Raw genomic sequence first — 21,912 nt, forward strand, 5'->3', positions numbered from 1 at the left:
TCCACCTGTGCACCATCAATGTTTGTAGATGGGGTCGTGCAGTCCGCTACTCCTTCTGATGTCAACAACCAATTCCTTTATCTTGCTGACATTGAGGGATAGGTTATTGTCTTCACATCATGCCACCAGGTTCTTAATTTCCTCTCTTTATTCCAAATACTGAAACAAAGTATTCATTAAGTACCTCTGCTATTTACTCCGGTTCCATACACACTTTTCCATTGTCACATTTGATTGGTCCTATTCTGTCACATCTTATCCTCTGGCTCTTCACATACTTGTAGAATGCCTTGGAGTTTTCCTTAATTCTGTCCGCCAAGGCCTTTTCATTGCCCCTTCTGGCTCTCCTAATTTCATTCTTAAACTCCTTCCTGTTAGCCATATAGATTCATATTATTACCTAGTTTTTTGAACTTTTCATAAGCTCTTCTTTTCTTCTGGACTAGATTTACAACAGCCTTTGAGCACCACAGATCTTGTACCCTATCATCCTTTCCATGTCTCATTGAAACGTACCTGCTCAGAACCCCACACTTATATCCCCTGTACATTTGCCTAAAGAAATTCTTCCGCATCTCTGTTCGAAATAGACATCCTTCTATTCTGAAGCTGTGCCCTCTGGTCCTAGACTCCCTCACTATACTCTCCACATCAGCTCTATCGAGATCTTTAGGTTTCAATGAGATTCCCTTTCATTCTTATGAATTCCAGTAAGAACAGGACCAGAGACATCAAAAATTCCTCATATAGCAAGCTTTTCATCTGGCAAACTTTTTCATGAAACTCCTCTGGATCCTCTCCAATAAGAGCACATCCTTTCTTAAATACAGGACCGAAAACTGCTCACAATACTCCAAGTGCAGTCTGACCAATGCTTTATAAATCCTCAACATATTTCTGATTTTTGTCCTGCTTGGCTCCTAGGCCAATAGTCCGACCAGGTAGTGGGAATTCAGAGGTGCACTTGGAGTGGGTGAATGGTGCAGGTATATAACATTACTTTCTGCCTTAACATCAACTGTGCAAGCCCTTGAGGGAACTTTACCACAGGTATTCAAAGCTTTTACAAGTCAGGAATGTTGACCATCATGTTGTCCAGTATATTGTTCTGTAGTTTCCATGAGGTAAGCGTGAGACACTGTTTGAAGAGCCCTGCAATTCCTTTATATAAACATGGTGATGCTAATTTGATGCTGCACAGAGTTGTGTACCTCTGGACGTAATGCATTTGCTTTCTCTAGATAAGAAAGCACAGAAATTCATGATCGTTCTGACTCTGCTGTTCCTGATGGGTTCACTAACGCTTCTTCTACTGGCCGCCATTTTATGGATTGTAAAAGATGGTAATTACCCTGACTTTTAAATATAAAGACCCACCTTGGCCTACAGAGGAAATTAAAATCAATAATGGTTTAAATGACAGGGGATGTAACAATGCCTGGAAAAAAAAGCATCAGCTGTGAGGGCTGAGAGCAGTTCAGATTTCAGCAAGGAAAACAACATACGTTTGATTTAGAGATGACAACAGGTGCAGGCAAATAAACATGCAAGGAATATCGACACACATTAAAGGTACTGAAATTCAACAAAAGAAAGACACCACAAGAAGAAGGTGGATAAAGGAGGACAAGCTGGCAGGTCAGTGTGGTGGTGTGGGGGGGGGGGGGGGGAATCTAGTGAGAAACTGGGAATTGACAGGTAAACAAGGTGAGTGTGGGATGGGGATGAAGTGAGAAACTGGGAATTAGACAGTAGACAATAGGTGCAGAAGTAGACCATTCGGCCCCTCGAGTCTGCACTGCCATTCTGAGATCATGGCTGATCATTCACTATCAATACCCAGTCCCTGCCTTGTCCCCATATCCCTTGATTCCCCTATCCATCAGATATCTATCTAGCTCCTTCTTGAAAGCATCCAGAGAATTGGCCTCTACCGTCTTCCGAGGCAGTGCATTCCACACCTCCACAACTCTCTGGGAGAAGAAGCTCTTCCTCAACTCTGTTTTAAATAACTGACCTCTTATTCTCAATCCATGCCCTCTGCTACTGGACTCTCCCAACATCTGGAACATACTTCCTGCCTCAATCCTATCAAATCCTTTAATTATCTTAAACGTTTCAATCAGATCCCCTCTCAATCTCCTCAATTCCAGCGTGTACAAGCCCAATCTCTCCAATCTCTCTGCGTAAGACAGCCCTGCCATCCCAGGAATCAACCTAGTGAATCTACGCTGCACTTCTTCAATTGCCAGAATGTCCTTCCTTAAACCTGGAGACCAAAACTGTACACAATATTCCAGGTGTGGTCTCACCAGGGCTCTGTATAAATGCAGAAGGACATCCTTGCTCTTGTACTCAATTCCCCTTGTAATAAAGGCCAACATTCCATTTGCCCTCTTCACTGCCTATTGCACTTGCTCATTCACCTTCATTGACTGATGAACTAGGACTCCTAGGTCTCCTTGCATTTCTCCCTTACCTAACTCGACACCGTTCAGACAATACTCTGCCCTCTTGTTCCTGCTTCCAAAGTGGATAACTTCACATTTATTCACATTGAATGACATCTGCCAAGTATCTGCCCACTCACCCAGCCTATCCAAGTCTCCCTGTATTCCCCTAATGTCCTCTTCGCATGTCACACTGCCACCCAGTTTAGTATCGTCAGCAAACTTGCTGATATAGTTTTCAATGCCCTCATCTAAATCATTGACATAAATCGTAAAGAGCTGTGGTCCCAATACAGAGCCCTGTGGTACCCCACTAGTCACCTCCAGCCAGTCCGAGAAACACCCATTCACTGCTACCCTTTGCTTTCTATCTGCCAACCAGTTTTCTATCCATCTTGAAACCCTGCCCCCAATGCCATGAGCTCTGATTTTACTCACCAATCTCCTATGTGGCACCTTATCGAATGCCTTCTGAAAATCTAGGTACACAACATCCACTGGCTTACCCTCATCTAACATCCTTGTTACACCCTCAAAAAACTCCAACAGATTAGTCAAGCATGATTTGCCCTTGATAAATCCATGCTGGCTCGGCCTAATCCTATTACTGCCATCAAGATGTGCCACTATTTCGTCCTTAATAATGGACTCAAGCATCTTCCCCACGACTGACGATAGGCTAACAGGGCGATAGTTCTCCGTTTTCTCCTTCCCTCCCTTCTTGAAAAGTGGGATAACATTAGCCACTCTCCAATCTTCAGGAACTGATCCTGAATCTAAGGAACATTGGAAAATGATTACCAATGCATCCGCAATTTACTGAGCCACCTCTTTTAGAACCCTCGGATGCAGACCATCTGGACCCCGGGGATTTATTAGCCTTCAGTCCTACCAGTCTACTCATCACAGTTTCTTTCCTGATGTCAATCTGTCTCAATTCCTCTGATATCTTATGACCCTGGCCCATCCATACATCTGGGAGATTGCTTGTGTCCTCCCTGGTGAAGACAGATCTAAAGTACGCATTAAATTCTGTTGCCATTTCCCTGTTTCCCATAACAATTTCTCCCAATTCATTCTTCAAGGGGCCAACATTGTTCTTAACTATCTTCTTTCTCTTCACATAGCTAAAAATGCTTTTGCTATCCCCTTTTATATTCCTGGCTAGACTGAGCTCATACCTGACTTTTTCTCTCCGTATTGCTTTTTTAGTTAAGATCTGCTGTTCCTTAAAACTTTCCCAATCATCTGTATTCCCACTCATCTTAGCCCTGTCATACTTCTTTTTCTTTAATGCTATACAATCTCTGACTTCCTTTGTCAACCACTGTGGCCCCTTCCCCCTCTTTGAATCCTTCCTTCTCATTGGAATGAACTGCTTTTGCATCTTTTGTATTATGCCCAAGAATATCTGCCACTGCTGATCCACTGTCTTTCCTGCCAGGGCATCCGCCCATTTAACTTTGGCCAGCTCTTCCCTCATGGCTCCGTAGTCTCCTTTATTTAATTGCAACACTGACACCTCTGATCTGCCCCTATCCCTCTCAAATTGTAGAAAGTAAAGTCTGAAGTTGCAGTTTTTCAGTGGAGAAAGGGAAATTACAGTGGTATGAGAGAGGAGTTGGCCAAAGTAAACTGGAAGGAGCTGCTGGCAGGGATGTCAGCAGAGCAGCAATGGGGTGTGTTTCTGGGAAAAATGAGGAAGGTGTAGGACATGTGTATTCCAAAATTGAAGAAATATTCAAATAGTAAAACAGTGCAACCATGGTGACAAGGGAAGTCCAGGACATTTTAAAAGCAAAAGAAAGGGCATACTACAAAGGAAAAATTAGTGAGAAGATCAAGGATTGGGATGTTTTAAAAAATCTACAGAGAGCAACTAAAAAAATCATGAGAAGGGAAAAGATGGAATATGAAAGCAAACTGGCAAATAATATCAAAGTGGATAGTAAAAGTTTTTCCAAATATGTTACAAATAAAAAAGAAATCAGATTCAGATTCTTGCTCACAGGAATGTGAGTGGATATAGGATCGCTGGAAAATGGAAACTGCAGAAGAAATAATAAAGGGGGACAAGGAAATGGTTGATAAACTAAATGAGTATTTTGCATCAGTCTTCACTGTGGAAGACACTAGCAGTATTCTTGAAGATGTAGTGTGTGAAGGAAGAGAAGTGGGTCCAGTTACTGTTACAAGGGAGAAGGTGCTCAAAAAGCTGAAAGACCTAAAGGTACCTACATCACCTGAACTAGATGAACTGCACCCCAGGGTTCTGAAAGAGGTAGCGTTAGTGGTGGCATTAGAAATGATCTTTCAAAAATCACTGGTCTCTGGCATGGTGCCAGAGGACTGATAAGTTGCAAATGTCACTCCACTCTTTAAGAAAGGAGGAAGGCAGCAGAAAGGACATTATAGACCAGTTATCCTGACCACAGTGGTTGGGAAGATGTTGGAGTCATTTGTTAAGGATGAGGTTAAGGAGTACTTGGTAACACAGGACAAGATAGGACAAAGTCAGCATGGTTTCCTTAAGGGAAAATCCCGCCTGACGAACCTGTTGGAATTCTTTGAGGAGATTACATGTAGGATGCAGTGGATGTTGTATATTTGAACTTTCAGAAGGCCTTTGACAAGGTAAACACATGAAGCTGCTTACCAAGTTCAGAGCCCATGGTATTACAGGAAAGTTAGTTGACATGGTTAGAGCATTGGCTGATTGGTAGGAGGCAGTGAGTGGGAATAAAAGGATCCTTTTCTGGTTGGCTGCCAGCGACTAGTGGTGTTCCGCAGAGGTCAGTGTTGGAACTATTTCTTTTTATGCTGTATATCAAAGATTTAAATGGTTGAATAAATGGCTTTGTTGCCAAGTTTGCAGATGATACGAAGATTGGTGGAGGGGCAGGTAGTGTTGAGGAAACAGGGAGGATGCAGAAGGACTTAGATTAGGAGAATGGGCAACTAAGTGGCAAATGAAATACAATGTTGGAAAATGCTTGATTGCGCTTTGGTGAACTATTTTCTAAATGGGGAGAAAATACAGGTAATTTCCAGTACACAAGTGTAAATGAGAACAAAGTAATTGTTACTCCTGATCTGCTGTAGCCCAAAACCCCCAGTGAGACTGTGGGAGGAAACTGGGGTTCCTGGGGAATGGTAACTCCGGAAAGAGTGATGCAGGAATTGAACTCAGAACACCAGAATGCCCTGAGCTGTACTAGTGTCACACTAACTGTGGTGCCCCAAAGGATAAAGAGCATGATAATAAAAACAAAACACAATAAAACAATTACATAAAACAAAGTTAAAAACAAGAGAGAATCTGTAGATGCTGGAAATCCAAGCAACACACACAAAATGCTGGAGGAACTCAACAGGCCAGGCAGCGTCTGTGGGAAATATATAGTTGGTGTGTCGGGCTGAGACCCATCAGCAGGATGAAGTTAAAATGGATTTCTGAAACAAAGATGTTCATGAAATCTACTACAGCTTTTTAGAAGATGTGTCTGGCAGATAAATAAGGAAATGTGACCCCAGTAATTCCCATCTTCTGCAGGTTGGAGTATTGAGCCCGTGTTTCTGCTGCTCTTTTTGCTGATCTTTACGCTCATATCTGTGGCAACATTTACTGGAAAATTCATGGGTCGATGTCAGCATCTTTGGTCGAATAGCTGTAAGTCTCATTTTTGTCTTTTGAGTCTGTGATTGGCAGATTATCCTCTTTCTTATCGGAAAGATTTCCAGTAGAGGTTGTTTTTAATGCAGCCATCACTCTTTGACCTGAGATGGTGCAGATATAGGCCCTTACTGCCCATTTTGTCCTACACCAATTCCACAACCTGTGACCTTTTAAAAGCTGTTCACTCTCATCTGCACAATCTAATGGAAGTCTTCACTGCATTAGCATCACAGGCAAACAGCATCAGTTTTCACAAGAAAAATAGGTTAGAGCAAACCAAACTCGATTTTAGTGAAAAGTGCCCATGGTGTTGCTACTCCATTCCCCGTCAAGTACCTGTCTAAATGCCTTCTAAATGTTGTAATAGTATGTGCCTTCGCTCTGTCCTCCATCACCCTTCTCCTCTCCTCACTCTGGGCTTTCTAGTTTGACACTCCCCTGCCCTAAAAATGATTCTCTCTGGAACTAGGAGGGTGATGGACGGTGCCCACTCTGCTTCCTACATTCATGTGGGAATAAACCCAACATATCTTGTCTCTCTTTATAACGACATCACAGGCTGCACCCTGGTAAATTTCTCCCATACTCTTTCTATTTTGATCACTACCTATGCCACAAAGTTGCCTTTCTCTTCTATAGCTGCTCTAAAAAGCTATTCTGTAGTCATTCTCCAAAGTCCCTCTCTTGGGAAAATTCATAGAGAGAACATACAAAATCCTTGCAAATTGTGGCGGAATTGAACGTGGGTTGCTGGAATTTTGATATCATCATGCTAACTGCTGTGCTACCTTACCACCCCCTAATGCTACAGAAAGCTGGTGTACCCTACTTTGGTTTTGTGTTTGTTTAAATGTTCCAGTCCTGTACTCTACTCTCCTTTTTTTCCTTGGTATGATTGAACTATTTCTGATGCCATGTTTGCACTGTTAAGTGCTGAAGTGTGGTCTGCTATACTTATATGAAGGGATCAGTTCAGCAAGGTTCAAAGTAAATTGAAATTTTGTCATCGAAGTACCTGTATGCTGAGATTGATTGACCTGCAGGCTCACTCAGCAAATCTACGCACTGGTGACTATAATAGTTTCATGCCCTTTGAGATCTTGTCTGCTGTGCTGTGAGGTATTTTTATTTTAGCAGTTTTCTGCAAAAGCTGTATGTCTTGTTAGTAAGAGTGTTTTGGCTTCAGCTAAAGATAAGCAACATTTGCTATGAAACATTTGAGGGGGGAGGGGGAAATTACAGTTGTACTTAATATTTGCTTAAATTTCTTAAAAGAAAAAAAAGAAAGAAAAGAAAAAAGAAAAGAAACATTTGAGAAAGATGGGTGGAATCTGGTTTCTGAAGGGCAGTAGTCTGGTTTGGGGTCTTTTGTGAGGAGGTGCAGAACGGAAGATGCCCAAAGGATTCAACCAAAGGGAAGACCTAATTGTGCAGACAAACAATTGAATGGATGAAGAGCCAATACTCCTGAGTTAGCCAGTTCACTTGAAATGGTCTTCAAGGGAATTGAACTATGGCTGGTATCCTTAGTGCAAAACATGGGTTCAGCGTGAGTAATCAAAGCAAAGCGTCCCAACTGAATCAGAAATGAGCTCCAACGTTCATGTGCACATTCGGACTGGTTTAACTGTAATGGGCCCTTTCCTCTTTCTGATTCTGTGAAATGTTGGTAAATATACTTGCTTTGTAATTTTATGCTGGTGTTTAGACACAATATTGGAGAGTAGCCCTTTCTCTACAGAATAACTCCATGGCATCCCTTTCTGCTAGTTTACAAAGTAGATTGCTGCCATCTGGAACCTCACAGTCACAATGCATAGATTGAGGCTCATGTCCCAACTGGTCCATGTTGACCATAGCATCTTCCCTATCAGTCCAGTCCCATTCCACCCATAACTCCCCTCCCCTCCATGTACTCCATAATGTACTGGTTAGGCAGAGGAGTACATTCAGCCAGAGACTCATTCCATCGAGAGGTAACACTGAGCATCATAGGAAGTCATTCCTGCCTGTGGCCATCAAACTTTACAACTCCTCCCTCGGAGTGTCAGACTCCCTGAGCCAGTAGGCTGGTCCTGGACTTATTTCCACTTGGCATGATTAACTTATTATTATTTAATTATTTATGGTTTTATATTGCTATATTTCTTCTCTATTCTTGGTTGGTGCGGCTGTAATGAAACCCAATTTCCCTCGGGATCAATAAAGTATGTCTGTCTGTCTTTTCAAAAGCTGCATTGTACCTACATTGACTGCTCCCTCTTTTTGCCAGGACTCACAGCAATGTGTTGAATAAGATAGGATTTCATCTATGGGAATGCAGGAGAATGGGGGGAGATTTTAGATCAGGGGTATGCCACAGGCAAAGGTTTTGTTGGCACTGCTCCCACCCGTAATAAACAGATACATGATAATAGTAATTATTATCTTTACTGCCCAATGGAGCAGACAATGAGTGTTCACCACTCAGATGCTTTCACAGGTGGATAGTTACAACAATACTATTTAGAAATTAGGTTATTATTTAATTAATTTTTGAACTGGTTTTCTAAAATGTTTCATTTAGTTCAAACTGGCTCTGTATTACTTTATTATAGTAAAGTGATGAATACATGCAAATAATCAGCATGACTCTTCATTGGTCTATAATTATTCTTGCTAATACATTAATTCATAATATTCTCTACTCAAAAGTATCCTTAGAGAATTTGTTAAATGATCATTGGCAGATTAGACACATGCTCTGAAAATGGTTTGCCGTTCCCCGTAGGCAGACAGAATTGAGAGGCATAGACGTTTTATTCACCATAAGATATAGGAGATTAATTAGGCCATTCAGCCCATTGAATCTGCTCCACCATTTTATCATGGCTGATCCAATTTTCCTCTCAGTCTTAATTTCCTGCCTTCTCTTCATATCTCTTCATGTTCTTACCAAAAATAATCTATCAACCTCTGCCTTAAGTACACATAAAGACTTGGCCTGTGGCATCGAATTTCACAGATTCACCATCTCTGGCTAAAGAAATTCTTCCACATCTCCATTCTAAAAGGATGCCCCTCTGTTCTGAGACTGTGTCTTCTGGTCTTAGATTTTCCACAATAGGAAACATTCTCTCCATTCTCCATTCTGTCAAGGCCTTTCACCATTTAATAGTTGTAATTTAGGTCACCCCTATTCCTCCTGAATTCTGGTGAATACAGATCCAGAGTCTTCAAATGCCCTTCATATGACAAACCATTCAATCCTGAACCAGTTTCAGCACATCTTTTCAAAGATAAGGGCCTAAACTTGCTCACAGTACTCCAAGTGAGGCCTCACAAGAGCTTTATAAAGTCTCAACATTACATTCTTGCTTTTTATTTATTTATAAAGAGATATATTGTGGGGTAAACCCTTTTGTATCTTTGAGCCACAACAACCCTGATTAACTCTAACCCAGTCACTGAACCAATTAACCTACACCGACTCAACTCCTTCTATGCCCGCTTTGAAAGGAAGAACTTGTGTACAAATGTGAGGATTCCTGCTGCACCTGATGACCCTGTGATCTCTGTCTCAGAGGCTGATGTTAGGCTGTCTTTAAAGAGAGTGAACCCTCGCAAGGCAGAAGGTCCTGATGGAGTACCTGGTAAGGCTCTGAAAACCTGTGCCAACCAACTAGCTGGAGTATTCAAGGACATTTGCAAACTCTCACTGCTACGGGTGGAAGTTCCCACTTGCTTCAAAAAGGCAACAATTATACTAGTACCTAAGAAGAATAATGTGGGCTGCCTTAATGACTATCACCCAGTAGCACTCACATCTACAGTGATGAAATGCTTTGAGAAGTTGGTCATGACTAGACTGAACTCCTGCCTCAGCAAAGACCTGGACCCATTGCAATTTGCCGATCACCACAATAGGTCAACGGCAGACGCAATCTCAATGGCTCTTCACACGGCTTTAGACCACCTGGACAACACAGCTATAGCTCAGCATTTAATACCATCATTCCCACAATACTGATTGAGAAGTTGCAGAACCTGAGCCTCTGTACCTCCCTGTGCAACTGGATTGTAACCGAAAGACGACAATTTGTGTGGATTGGTGATAACGTATCCTCCTCATTGACGATCAACACTGATGCACCTCAGGGGTGTGTGTTTAGCCCACTGATCTACTCTCTATACGTACATGACTGTGTGGCTGGACATAGCTCAAATACCACCTATAAATTTGCTGATGATACAACGATTGTTGGTAGAATCTCAGGTGGTGATGAGAGAGCGTACAGGAGTGAGATCTGCCAACTAGTGGAGTGGTGCTACAGCAACAACCTGGCACTCAACATCAGTAAGACAAAAGAACTGATTGTGGACGTCAGAAAGGGTAAGGCGAAGGAACATATCCCAATCCTCATAGAGGGATCAGAAGTGGAGAGAGTGAGCAGCTTCAAGTTTCTGGGTGTCAAGATCTTTGAGGTCCTAACCTGGTCCCAGCATATCAATGCAGTTATAAAGAAGGCAAGACAGCACTATACTTCATTAGGCATTTGAAGAGATTTGGTATGTCAACAAATACACTCAAAAACTTCTATAGGTGTACTGTAGAGAGCATTCTAAAAGGCTGCATCACTGTCTGGTATGGAGGGGCTACTGCACAGGACCGAAAGAAACTGTGGAAGGTTGTAAATCTAGTCGGCTCCATCTTGGGTACTGGCCCACAAAGTACCCAGGACATCTTCAAGGAGCAGTGTCTCAGAAAGGCAGCGTCCATTATTAAGTCCCTCCAGCCTGTCTCATCTACCTGCATCCACATCCTAAACCCTCTCACCCATATTTATCCAAATTTCACTTAGATGTTACAATTGAACCCACATCTGCTGCATCTTGCTGCACACTCACACCAGCCCAAGTAAAGAGTGGATTCCCCTTTCACCCAATAACCTCCTGATCTAGTCTCACCCACCCTGAGGGTGAACAGCCTCACCATGCATGGGTGCCATGGTGGCATTGTGGTTAGTGTTACTGCTTGGGATGTACCACAGCTTAGAGTCCAATGCCAGCACTGTCTGTAAGGGTGTGGGGGAAAAGAGATGAGTACAGTTACTATTACAAGGGAGAAGGTGCTCAAAAAACTGAAAGACTTAAAGGTACATAAGTCACCCGGACCAGATGAACAGCACCCCAGGGTTTTGAGAGAGAATGTGGAGGCCTTAGCAATGATCTTTCAAAAATCATTAGACTCTGGCATGGTGCCAGGACTGGAAAATTGCAAAAATCACTCCACTCTTTAAGAAAGGAGGAAGGCAGCAGAAAGGAAATTATAGACCAGTTAGTCTGACCTCAGTGGTTGGGAAGATGTTGGAGTCAATTGTTAAGGATGAGGTGATGGAGTACTTGGTGACACAGGACAAGATAGGACAAAGTCAGCATGGTTTCCTTAAGGGAAAATCCCACCTGATGAACCTGTTGGAATTCTTTGAGGAGATTACAATTAGGATAGATAAAGGGGATGCAGTGGATATTGAATATTTGGACTTTCAGAAGGCCTTTGACAAAGTGCCTCACATGAAGCCGCTTACCAAGTTAACAGCCCATAGCATTACAAGAAACTTACTGGTATGGTGAGAGCATTAGTTGAGTGGGACTAAATAGATCCTCTTATGGTTAGCTGCCAGTGACTAGTGGTGTTCCATAGGGGCCAGTATTGGGACCACTTCCTTTTATGTTGTGTATCGATAGATGATGGAATAAATGGCTTTGTCACCAAGTTTGAAGATGGTATGAAAATTGGTGGAGGGGCAAGTAGTGTTGAGGAAACAGGAAGGCTGCAGAAGGACTTTGATAGATTAGGAGAATGGGCAAGAGAAAGACAAATGAAATGCAATATTGGAAAATGCACAGTCATGCACTTTGATAGTAAAAATAAATGTGCAGACTATTTTCTAAGTGGTGAGGAAATCTAAAAATCTGAGATACAAAGGAACCTGGGAGTTCTTGTGAGAACGCCCCAAGTGTTAATTTGTAGGTTGAGTCGGTAGTGAGGAAGGCAAATGCAATGTTAGCATTCGTTTCAACAGGTCCAGAATACAAGAGCAGGGATGTGATGCTGAGGATATATAAGAGAATGGTAAGGCCTCACCTTGAGTATTGTGAACAGGATTTGGGCTCCTCATCGAAGAAAAGTTGAGCTGGCATTAGAGAGTGATCAGAGGAGATTCACAAGGATGATTCCAGGAAAGGGTTATCATGCGAGAAACGTTTGATGGCTCTGGGTCTGCACTCGCTGAAACTCAGAAGGCTGAGGGAGGATCTCATTGAAACCTTTCGAATGTTGAAAGGCCGAGATAGATTAGATGTGGAAAGGATGTTTGCTATGCTAGGAGAATCTAGGACAAGAGGGCACAGCCACAGGATGGAGATGGGTGGGGGGGGGGGATCCTTTTAAAACAGATGTAGAGACATTTCTTTAGCCAGAGGGTGGTGAATTTGTGGATTTTTTTTACCATAGGCAGTTGTAGATGTGTCAGGGCACTGGAGCAGGGATCCAATGACAGACCCAGTACTGTGCACACAGTGATGTTAATTGAGTAACAAATCCCGAGATACAAACGAAGTCGGCGTCAGAGTTCAGGCAGAGATCAAAACATCCAGGGAAATCCAAAAACCAGAATCAGGAAACAGGCAGAGTCGATATTTCAGATGGCTAGAATACAGATACGAATACTGGAAAGGCACAGGAAAACTCACTGGCACAATCTGACAACAAACAGGTGAAAACACAGGACTGAAACACACTGAGCAATCAACAGAGGTGGAGCACAATGAGACACAGGTGGCAGCAATACAGGTAACAATGAGAAACAGGTGAGAGGTGGAGTACTCAGTGATACAGGGGCTGGAGTCGAGCAGGAGCAGGGACAGGAGCACATGGCAATACAAAACCCCAGACTGACAGCTAGGGGCTTCTGGTCTGGCGCAGATACCGCCAGCAGCATAATCAGTAAGGGCTCCCAGATGGTCTTACTTCCCCCTAAATAAGAAACGGTTATTTAAATAGAAAAGTGGGTCTTGTACCATGAAAGGGGAAACAAAAGAAAGACGAGAGGAAAACCGCAACAAAACCCGAAGACAAGTGATAAAATACTGACTGACGGTGAGGACACTGACATCGGTGCTAGCAACCAAGCTGTACACGAGGATATGGAGGCTGTTCATGCAAACATCAGGGTCGAAGCTTCGTTCGGACATGAAAAAAGAACTGTGATACCCTGGGTTTTCTAAAGAACGAACTGGTGGATTTCAGAGAAGAAGTTGAATACTATTATTGGTGGTTTAAAAGAAATAACGGGCAGAGTTCAGGATATGGAGCAAAGGGTGACAGAAGTGGAGGAATGGTAGGCCGAAGCCAAGGAGCTTCTTTCCCGCACACTTGAACTTCAGGAGATCATTCAAGCTCGACTAACGAACCTGGAGGCACGTTCACACAGGAATAACATACATATCCCTGGAATTTCAGACGGGGCGGAAGGAGACAACATACAGGAATTTCTGGAAAAATTTATTTAACAGAGCTGTCCCTTCCCGATCTTGCCCTTGGCATACAATGCTGCCATCGATCTTTTGGATCCAAACCAAAATCCGTGGTCTTCTGCTTTCAGTAGTATAAAATTAAAGAGTTGGTGCTTCGCTCTGCTTGGAAAAAACGAGAGATTTATTGGCTTTGTGAAAGGCAAACCGTGTCTAACAACTGATAGAGTTCCTTGAGGAGGTGACCAGGCATATAGATAAGGGTAGTGCAGTGGATGTGATCTACATGGATTTTTGTAAGACATTTGACAAGGTTCCACACGGTAGACTTATTCAGAGAGTCAGAACGCATGGGATCCAGGGAAGTTTGGCCATGTGGATTCAAAATTAGCTTGCCTGCAGAAAGCAGAGGGTCATAGTGGAGGGAGTACATTTGGATTGGAGGGTTGTGACTAGTGGTGTCCCACAAGGATCAGTTCTGGGACCTCGACTTTTCGTGATTTTTATTAACGACCTGGATGTGGGGGTAGAAAGGTGGGTTGCCAAATTTGCAGATGACACAAAGGCTGGTGGTGTTGTGGATATTGTAGAGGATTGTCGAAGATTGCAGAGAGACATTGATAGGATGCAGAAGTGGGCTGAGAAGTGGCAGATGGAATTCAACCCAGAGAAGAGTGAGTTGGTACACTTTGGAAGGACAAACTCCAAGGCAGAGTACAAAGTAAATGGCAGGATACTTGGTGGTGTGGAGGAGCAGAGGGATCTGGGGATACATGTCCACAGATTCCTGAAAGTTGCCTCACAGGTAGAAGGGTAGTTAAGAAAGCTTATGGGGTGTTAGCTTTCATAAGTAGAGGGATAGAGTTTAAGAGACGCGATGTAATGATGCAGCTCTATAAAACTCTTGTTAGGCCACACTTGGAGTACTGTGTCCAGTTCTGGTCACCTCAGTATAGGAAGGATGTGGAAGCATTGGAAAGGGTACAGAGGAGATTTACCAGGATGCTGCCTGGTTTAGAGAGTATGGATTATGATCAGAGATTAAGGGAGTTTGGGCTTTACTCTTTGGAGAGAAGGAGGATGAGAGGAGACATGATAGATGTGTACAAGATATTAAAAGGAATAGACAGAGTGGACAACCAGCGCCTCTTCCCAAGGGCACCACTGCTCAGTACAAGAGGACATGGCTTTAAGGTAAGGGGAGGGAAGTTCAAGGGGGATATTAGAGGAAGGTTTTTTACTCAGAGAGTGGTTGGTGCGTGGAATGCACTGCCTGAGTCAGTGGTGGAGGCAGACACACTAGTGAAGTTTAAGAGACTATGAGACAGGTATATGGAGGAATTTAAGGTCGGGGGGGGGGTGGGTGGGTTATATGGGAGGCAGGGTTTAAGGGTCGGCACAACATTGTGGGACATAATTTATGTTATATTACGATGGAAAAAGAGTATTTTTTGATCAAGATTACCCAGCCAAAATACTTAGGAAAAGAAAGGCTTACTCCACCATCAGAAAAACGCTTAAAGGAAAGGGGCTCCGGTTCCAAACTCTTTACCCAGCCAAACATGGACAAGTCATCTACAGTAACGCATTGGAGGCGATGGAAGACCTGAAGAACGGGATTTTTCCCAGACTGTCCCGGAATCATGGCCACGGCAAAACTGAGGCAGCTTTCCTGGGAGACAGCAGGCACAAAATCCCGTCGAGAACGAGAAACACGTCTGAAATGCATCCAGGAATTTTGATTCAACAAAGATACTGCATGAGAGCTCTCAAAATATCCTTCAGCTGGTTGCTGAAAACCACATGTACCTGAACTCTACCTGACTTTGGATTAAGAACTTAAAAATAGAACATTAAGGATTTTTCCTCTGGAAGCTCTATGATTATTACTATAACTGTCCACAAACCTGGGAGCTGACATTTGATTTTGTTCTTTTTTGTGCACTGTTCAGATTTCAATTATTTAGAGGCATCAACCTGTACTAGGAGGGGGCCCTTCAGGTTGAAGCACCCCCCCCCCCCAACTTATAAGTTTAGTTAAACTTCAAAAAGATAGAGTTCAGCTGGAGGTACTGACACTAATCAGCAGGTTAATTGGTTATTGTAAATTATCCTGTGTTTTGGCGAGTAAAATAGGTGGGATACTGGGCAGTGCGGCTCATTGGGCCAGAAGGGCCTGCTGTATCTCTAAAAATAACAGTAATAACCCTCTCTAATCCAGAGAGCATCCTGGTCAATCTCCGCTACACCCTCTCTAATCCAGTCAGCATCGTGGTCAATCTCCTCTGCACCCTCTCTAATCCAGGCAGCATCCCAGTGAATCTCCTCTGCACCCTCTCTAATCCAGGCAGCATCCTGGTCAATCTCCGCTGCACCCTCTCTAATTCAGTCAGCATCGTGGTCAATCTCCTCTGCACCCTCTCTAATCCAGGCAGCATCCCAGTGAATCTCCTCTGCACCCTCACTAATCCAGGCAGCGTCCTGGTAAATCTCATCTGCACGCTCTCTAATCCAGGCAGCATCCTGGTCAATCTCCTCTGCACTAATCCAGGCAGCGTCCTGGTGAATCTCCTCTGCACCCTCTCTGATCCAGGCAGCATCCTGGTGAATCTCCGCTGCACACTCTCTAATCCAGTCAGCATCGTGGTCAATCTCCTCTGCACCCTCTCTAATCCAGGCAACATCCTGGTAAATCTCCTCTGCACCCTCTCTAATCCAGGCAGCATCCTGGTCAATCTCCTCTGCACCCTCTCTAATCCAGGCAGAATCCTGGTAAATCTCCTCTGCACTCTCTCTAATCCAGTCAGCAACGTGGTCAATCTCCTCTGCACCCTCTCTAATCCAGGCAGCATCCTGATGAATCTCCTCTGCACCCTCTCTAATCCAGTCAGCAACGTGGTCAATCTCCTCTGCACACTCTCTAATCCAGGCAACATCCTGGTCAATCTCCTCTGCACCCTCTCTAATCCAGGCAGCATCCTGGTCAATCTCCTCTGCACCCTCTCTAATCCAGACAGCATCCTGGTCAATCTCCGCTGCACCCTCTCTAATCCAGTCAGCATCGTGGTCAATTTCCTCTGCACCCTCTCTAATCCAGGCAGCATCCTGGTCAATCTCCTCTGCACCCTCTCTAATCCAGACAGCATCCTGGTCAATCTCCGCTGCACCCTCTCTAATCCAGTCAGCATCCTGGTCAATCTTCTCTGCACCCTCTCTAATCCAGGCAGCGTCCTGGTAAATCTCCTCTGCACGCTCTCTAATCCAGGCAGCATCCTGGTCAATCTCCTCTGCACTAATCCAGGCAGCGTCCTGGTGAATCTCCTCTGCACCCTCTCTGATCCAGGCAGCATCCCGGTGAATCTCCTCTGCTCCCTCTCTAATCCAGGCAACGTCCTGGTAAATCTCCTCTGCACCCTCACTAATCCAGGCAGCATCCTGGTAAATCTCCTCTGCAACGTCCTGATAAATCTCCTCTGCACCCTCTCTAATCCAGACAACATCCTGGTGAATCTCCGCTGCACCCTTTCTAATTCAGGCAGCATCCTGATAAATCTCCTCTGCACCCTCTCTAATCCAGCAGCATCCTGATGAATCTCCTCTGCACCCTCTCTAATCCAGGCAGCAACGTGGTCAATCTCCTCTGCACCCTCTCTAATCCAGGAGGCATCCTGGTGAATCTCCTCTGCACACTCTCTAATCCAGTCAGCATCGTGGTCAATCTCCTCTGCACGCTCTCTAATCCAGGAGGCATCCTGGTCAATCTCCTCTGCACCCTCTCTAATCCAGGCAACATCCTGGTCAATCTCCTCTGCACCCTCTCTAATCCAGGCAGCATCCTGGTCAATCTCCTCTGCACCCTCTCTAATCCAGACAGCATCCTGGTCAATCTCCGCTGCACACTCTCTAATCCAGTCAGCATCGTGGTCAATCTCCTCTGCACCCTCTCTAATCCAGGCAGCATCCTGGTCAATCTCCTCTGCACCCTCTCTAATCCAGGCAGAATCCTGGTAAATCTCCTCTTCACCCTCTCTAATCCAGGCAGCGTCCTGGTAAATCTCCTCTGCACCCTCTCTAATCCAGGCAGCATCCTGATGAATCTCCTCTGCACCCTCTCTAATCCAGTCAGCAACGTGGTCAATCTCCTCTGCACCCTCTCTAATCCAGGCAGCATCCTGATGAATCTCCTCTGCACCCTCTCTAATCCAGTCAGCATCGTGGTCAATTTCCTCTGCACCCTCTCTAATCCAGGCAGCATCCTGGTCAATCTCCGCTGCACCCTCTCTAATCCAGTCAGCATCGTGGTCAATCTCCTCTGCACCCTCTCTAATCCAGGCAGCATCCTGGTCAATCTCCGCTGCACCCTCTCTAATCCAGTCAGCATCCTGGTCAATCTCCTCTGCAGCCTCTCTAATCCAGACAGCATCCTGGTCAATCTCCGCTGCACACTCTCTAATCCAGTTAGCATCGTGGTCAATCTCCTCTGCACCCTCTCTAATCCAGGCAACATCCTGGTAAATCTCCTCTGCACCCTCTCTAATCCAGGCAGCATCCTGGTCAATCTCCTCTGCACCCTCTCTAATCCAGGCAGAATCCTGGTAAATCTCCTCTGCACCCTCTCTAATCCAGGCAGCGTCCTGGTAAATCTCCTCTGCACCCTCTCTAATCCAGGCAGCATCCTGATGAATCTCCTCTGCACCCTCTCTAATCCAGTCAGCAACGTGGTCAATCTCCTCTGCACCCTCTCTAATCCAGGCAGCATCCTGATGAATCTCCTCTGCACCCTCTCTAATCCAGTCAGCAACGTGGTCAATCTCCTCTGCACCCTCTCTAATCCAGGCAGCATCATGGTCAATCTCCTCTGCACCCTCTCTAATCCAGACAGCATCCTGGTCAATCTCCGCTGCACCCTCTCTAATCCAGTCAGCATCGTGGTCAATCTCCTCTGCACCCTCTCTAATCCAGACAGCATCCTGGTCAATCTCCGCTGCACCCTCTCTAATCCAGACAGCATCCTGGTCAATCTCCGCTGCACCCTCTCTAATCCAGTCAGCATCGTGGTCAATCTCCTCTGCACCCTCTCTAATCCAGGCAGCATCCTGGTCAATCTCCTCTGCACCCGCTCTAATCCAGGCAGAATCCTGGTAAATCTCCTCTGCACCCTCTCTAATCCAGGCAGCGTCCTGGTAAATCTCCTCTGCACCCTCTCTAATCCAGGCAGCATCCTGATGAATCTCCTCTGCACCCTCTCTAATCCAGTCAGCAACGTGGTCAATCTCCTCTGCACCCTCTCTAATCCAGGCAGCATCCTGATGAATCTCCTCTGCACCCTCTCTAATCCAGTCAGCATCGTGGTCAATTTCCTCTGCACCCTCTCTAATCCAGGCAGCATCCTGGTCAATCTCCGCTGCACCCTCTCTAATCCAGTCAGCATCGTGGTCAATCTCCTCTGCACCCTCTCTAATCCAGGCAGCATCCTGGTCAATCTCCGCTGCACCCTCTCTAATCCAGTCAGCATCCTGGTCAATCTCCTCTGCACCCTCTCTAATCCAGACAGCATCCTGGTCAATCTCCGCTGCACACTCTCTAATCCAGTTAGCATCGTGGTCAATCTCCTCTGCACCCTCTCTAATCCAGGCAACATCCTGGTAAATCTCCTCTGCACCCTCTCTAATCCAGGCAGCATCCTGGTCAATCTCCTCTGCACCCTCTCTAATCCAGGCAGAATCCTGGTAAATCTCCTCTGCACCCTCTCTAATCCAGGCAGCGTCCTGGTAAATCTCCTCTGCACCCTCTCTGATCCAGGCAGCATCCTGATGAATCTCCTCTGCACCCTCTCTAATCCAGTCAGCAACGTGGTCAATCTCCTCTGCACCCTCTCTAATCCAGGCAGCATCCTGATGAATCTCCTCTGCACCCTCTCTAATCCAGTCAGCAACGTGGTCAATCTCCTCTGCACCCTCTCTAATCCAGGCAGCATCATGGTCAATCTCCTCTGCACCCTCTCTAATCCAGACAGCATCCTGGTCAATCTCCGCTGCACCCTCTCTAATCCAGTCAGCATCGTGGTCAATCTCCTCTGCACCCTCTCTAATCCAGACAGCATCCTGGTCAATCTCCGCTGCACCCTCTCTAATCCAGACAGCATCCTGGTCAATCTACGCTGCACCCTCTCTAATCCAGTCAGCATCGTGGTCAATCTCCTCTGCACCCTCTCTAATCCAGGCAGCATCCCAGTGAATCTCCTCTGCACCCTCTCTAATCCAGGCAGCATCCTGGTCAATCTCCGCTGCACCCTCTCTAATCCAGTCAGCATCGTGGTCAATCTCCTCTGCACCCTCTCTAATCCAGGCAGCATCCAAGTGAATCTCCTCTGCACCCTCTCTAATCCAGGCAGCGTCCTGGTAAATCTCATCTGCACCCTCTCTAATCCAGGCAGAATCCTGGTAAATCTCCTCTGCACCCTCTCTAATCCAGGCAGCGTCCTGGTAAATCTCCTCTGCACCCTCTCTAATCCAGGCAGCATCCTGATGAATCTCCTCTGCACCCTCTCTAATCCAGTCAGCAACGTGGTCAATCTCCTCTGCACCCTCTCTAATCCAGGCAGCATCCTGATGAATCTCCTCTGCACCCTCTCTAATCCAGTCAGCAACGTGGTCAATCTCCTCTGCACCCTCTCTAATCCAGGAGGCATCCGGGTGAATCTCCTCTGCACACTCTCTAATCCAGTCAGCATCGTGGTCAATCTCCTCTGCACCCTCTCTAATCCAGGAGGCGTCCTGGTCAATCTCCTCTGCACCCTCTCTTATCCAGGCAACATCCTGGTCAATCTCATCTGCACCCTCTCTAATCCAGGCAGCATCCTGGTCAATCTCCTCTGCACCCTCTCTAATCCAGACAGCATCCTGGTCAATCTCCGCTGCACCCTCTCTAATCCAGTCAGCATCGTGGTCAATTTCCTCTGCACCCTCTCTAATCCAGGCAGCATCCTGGTCAATCTCCTCTGCACCCTCTCTAATCCAGACAGCATCCTGGTCAATCTCTGCTGCACCCTCTCTAATCCAGTCAGCATCGTGGTCAATCTCCTCTGCACCCTCTCTAATCCAGGCAGCGTCCTGGTAAATCTCCTCTGCACGCTCTCTAATCCAGGCAGCATCCTGGTCAATCTCCTCTGCACTAATCCAGGCAGCGTCCTGGTGAATCTCCTCTGCACCCTCTCTGATCCAGGCAGCATCCCGGTGAATCTCCTCTGCTCCCTCTCTAATCCAGGCAACGTCCTGGTAAATCTCCTCTGCACCCTCACTAATCCAGGCAGCATCCTGGTAAATCTCCTCTGCAGCGTCCTGATAAATCTCCTCTGCACCCTCTCTAATCCAGACAACATCCTGGTGAATCTCCGCTGCACCCTTTCTAATTCAGGCAGCATCCTGATAAATCTCCTCTGCACCCTCTCTAATCCAGTCAGCAACGTGGTCAATCTCCTCTGCACCCTCTCTAATCCAGGAGGCATCCTGGTGAATCTCCTCTGCACACTCTCTAATCCTGTCAGCATCGTGGTCAATCTCCTCTGCACGCTCTCTAATCCAGGAGGCATCCTGGTCAATCTCCTCTGCACCCTCTCTAATCCAGGCAACATCCTGGTCAATCTCCTCTGCACCCTCTCTAATCCAGGCAGCATCCTGGTCAATCTCCGCTGCACACTCTCTAATCCAGTCAGCATCGTGGTCAATCTCCTCTGCACCCACTCTAATCCAGGCAACATCCTGGTAAATCTCCTCTGCACCCTCTCTAATCCAGGCAGCATTCTGGTCAATCTCCTCTGCACCCTCTCTAATCCAGGCAGAATCCTGGTAAATCTCCTCTGCACCCTCTCTAATCCAGGCAGCGTCCTGGTAAATCTCCTCTGCACCTTCTCTAATCCAGGAGGCATCCTGATGAATCTCCTCTGCACCCTCTCTAATCCAGTCAGCAACGTGGTCAATCTCCTCTGCACCCTCTCTAATCCAGACAGCATCAGGGTCAATCTCCGCTGCACCCTCTCTAATCCAGTCAGCATCGTGGTCAATTTCCTCTGCACCCTCTCTAATCCAGGCAGCATCCTGGTCAATCTCCTCTGCACCCTCTCTAATCCAGACAGCATCCTGGTCAATCTCCGCTGCACCCTCTCTAATCCAGTCAGCATCGTGGTTAATCTCCTCTGCACCCTCTCTAATCCAGGCAGCGTCCTGGTAAATCTCCTCTGCACGCTCTCTAATCCAGGCAGCATCCTGGTCA

General features: G+C 45.7%; 1 protein-coding gene across 6 annotated transcripts in view; it reads left to right on the plus strand.

Annotated features, from left to right (window-relative positions):
* Positions 1-21,912, plus strand: part of LOC132385439 (uncharacterized) — a 234,833-nt gene that overhangs the window by 30,167 nt on the left and 182,754 nt on the right. For all 6 annotated transcript variants that reach the window (XM_059957511.1, XM_059957510.1, XM_059957512.1 and 3 more), the window contains 2 exons: positions 1,242-1,343; positions 6,004-6,120. In XM_059957511.1, the coding sequence (XP_059813494.1) occupies positions 1,242-1,343; positions 6,004-6,120 (219 nt within the window). The remainder of the gene's footprint in view (positions 1-1,241; positions 1,344-6,003; positions 6,121-21,912) is intronic.

Source organism: Hypanus sabinus, assembly GCF_030144855.1.
Source record: "Hypanus sabinus isolate sHypSab1 chromosome 5 unlocalized genomic scaffold, sHypSab1.hap1 SUPER_5_unloc_2, whole genome shotgun sequence".
Classification (NCBI taxonomy): domain Eukaryota; kingdom Metazoa; phylum Chordata; class Chondrichthyes; order Myliobatiformes; family Dasyatidae; genus Hypanus; species Hypanus sabinus.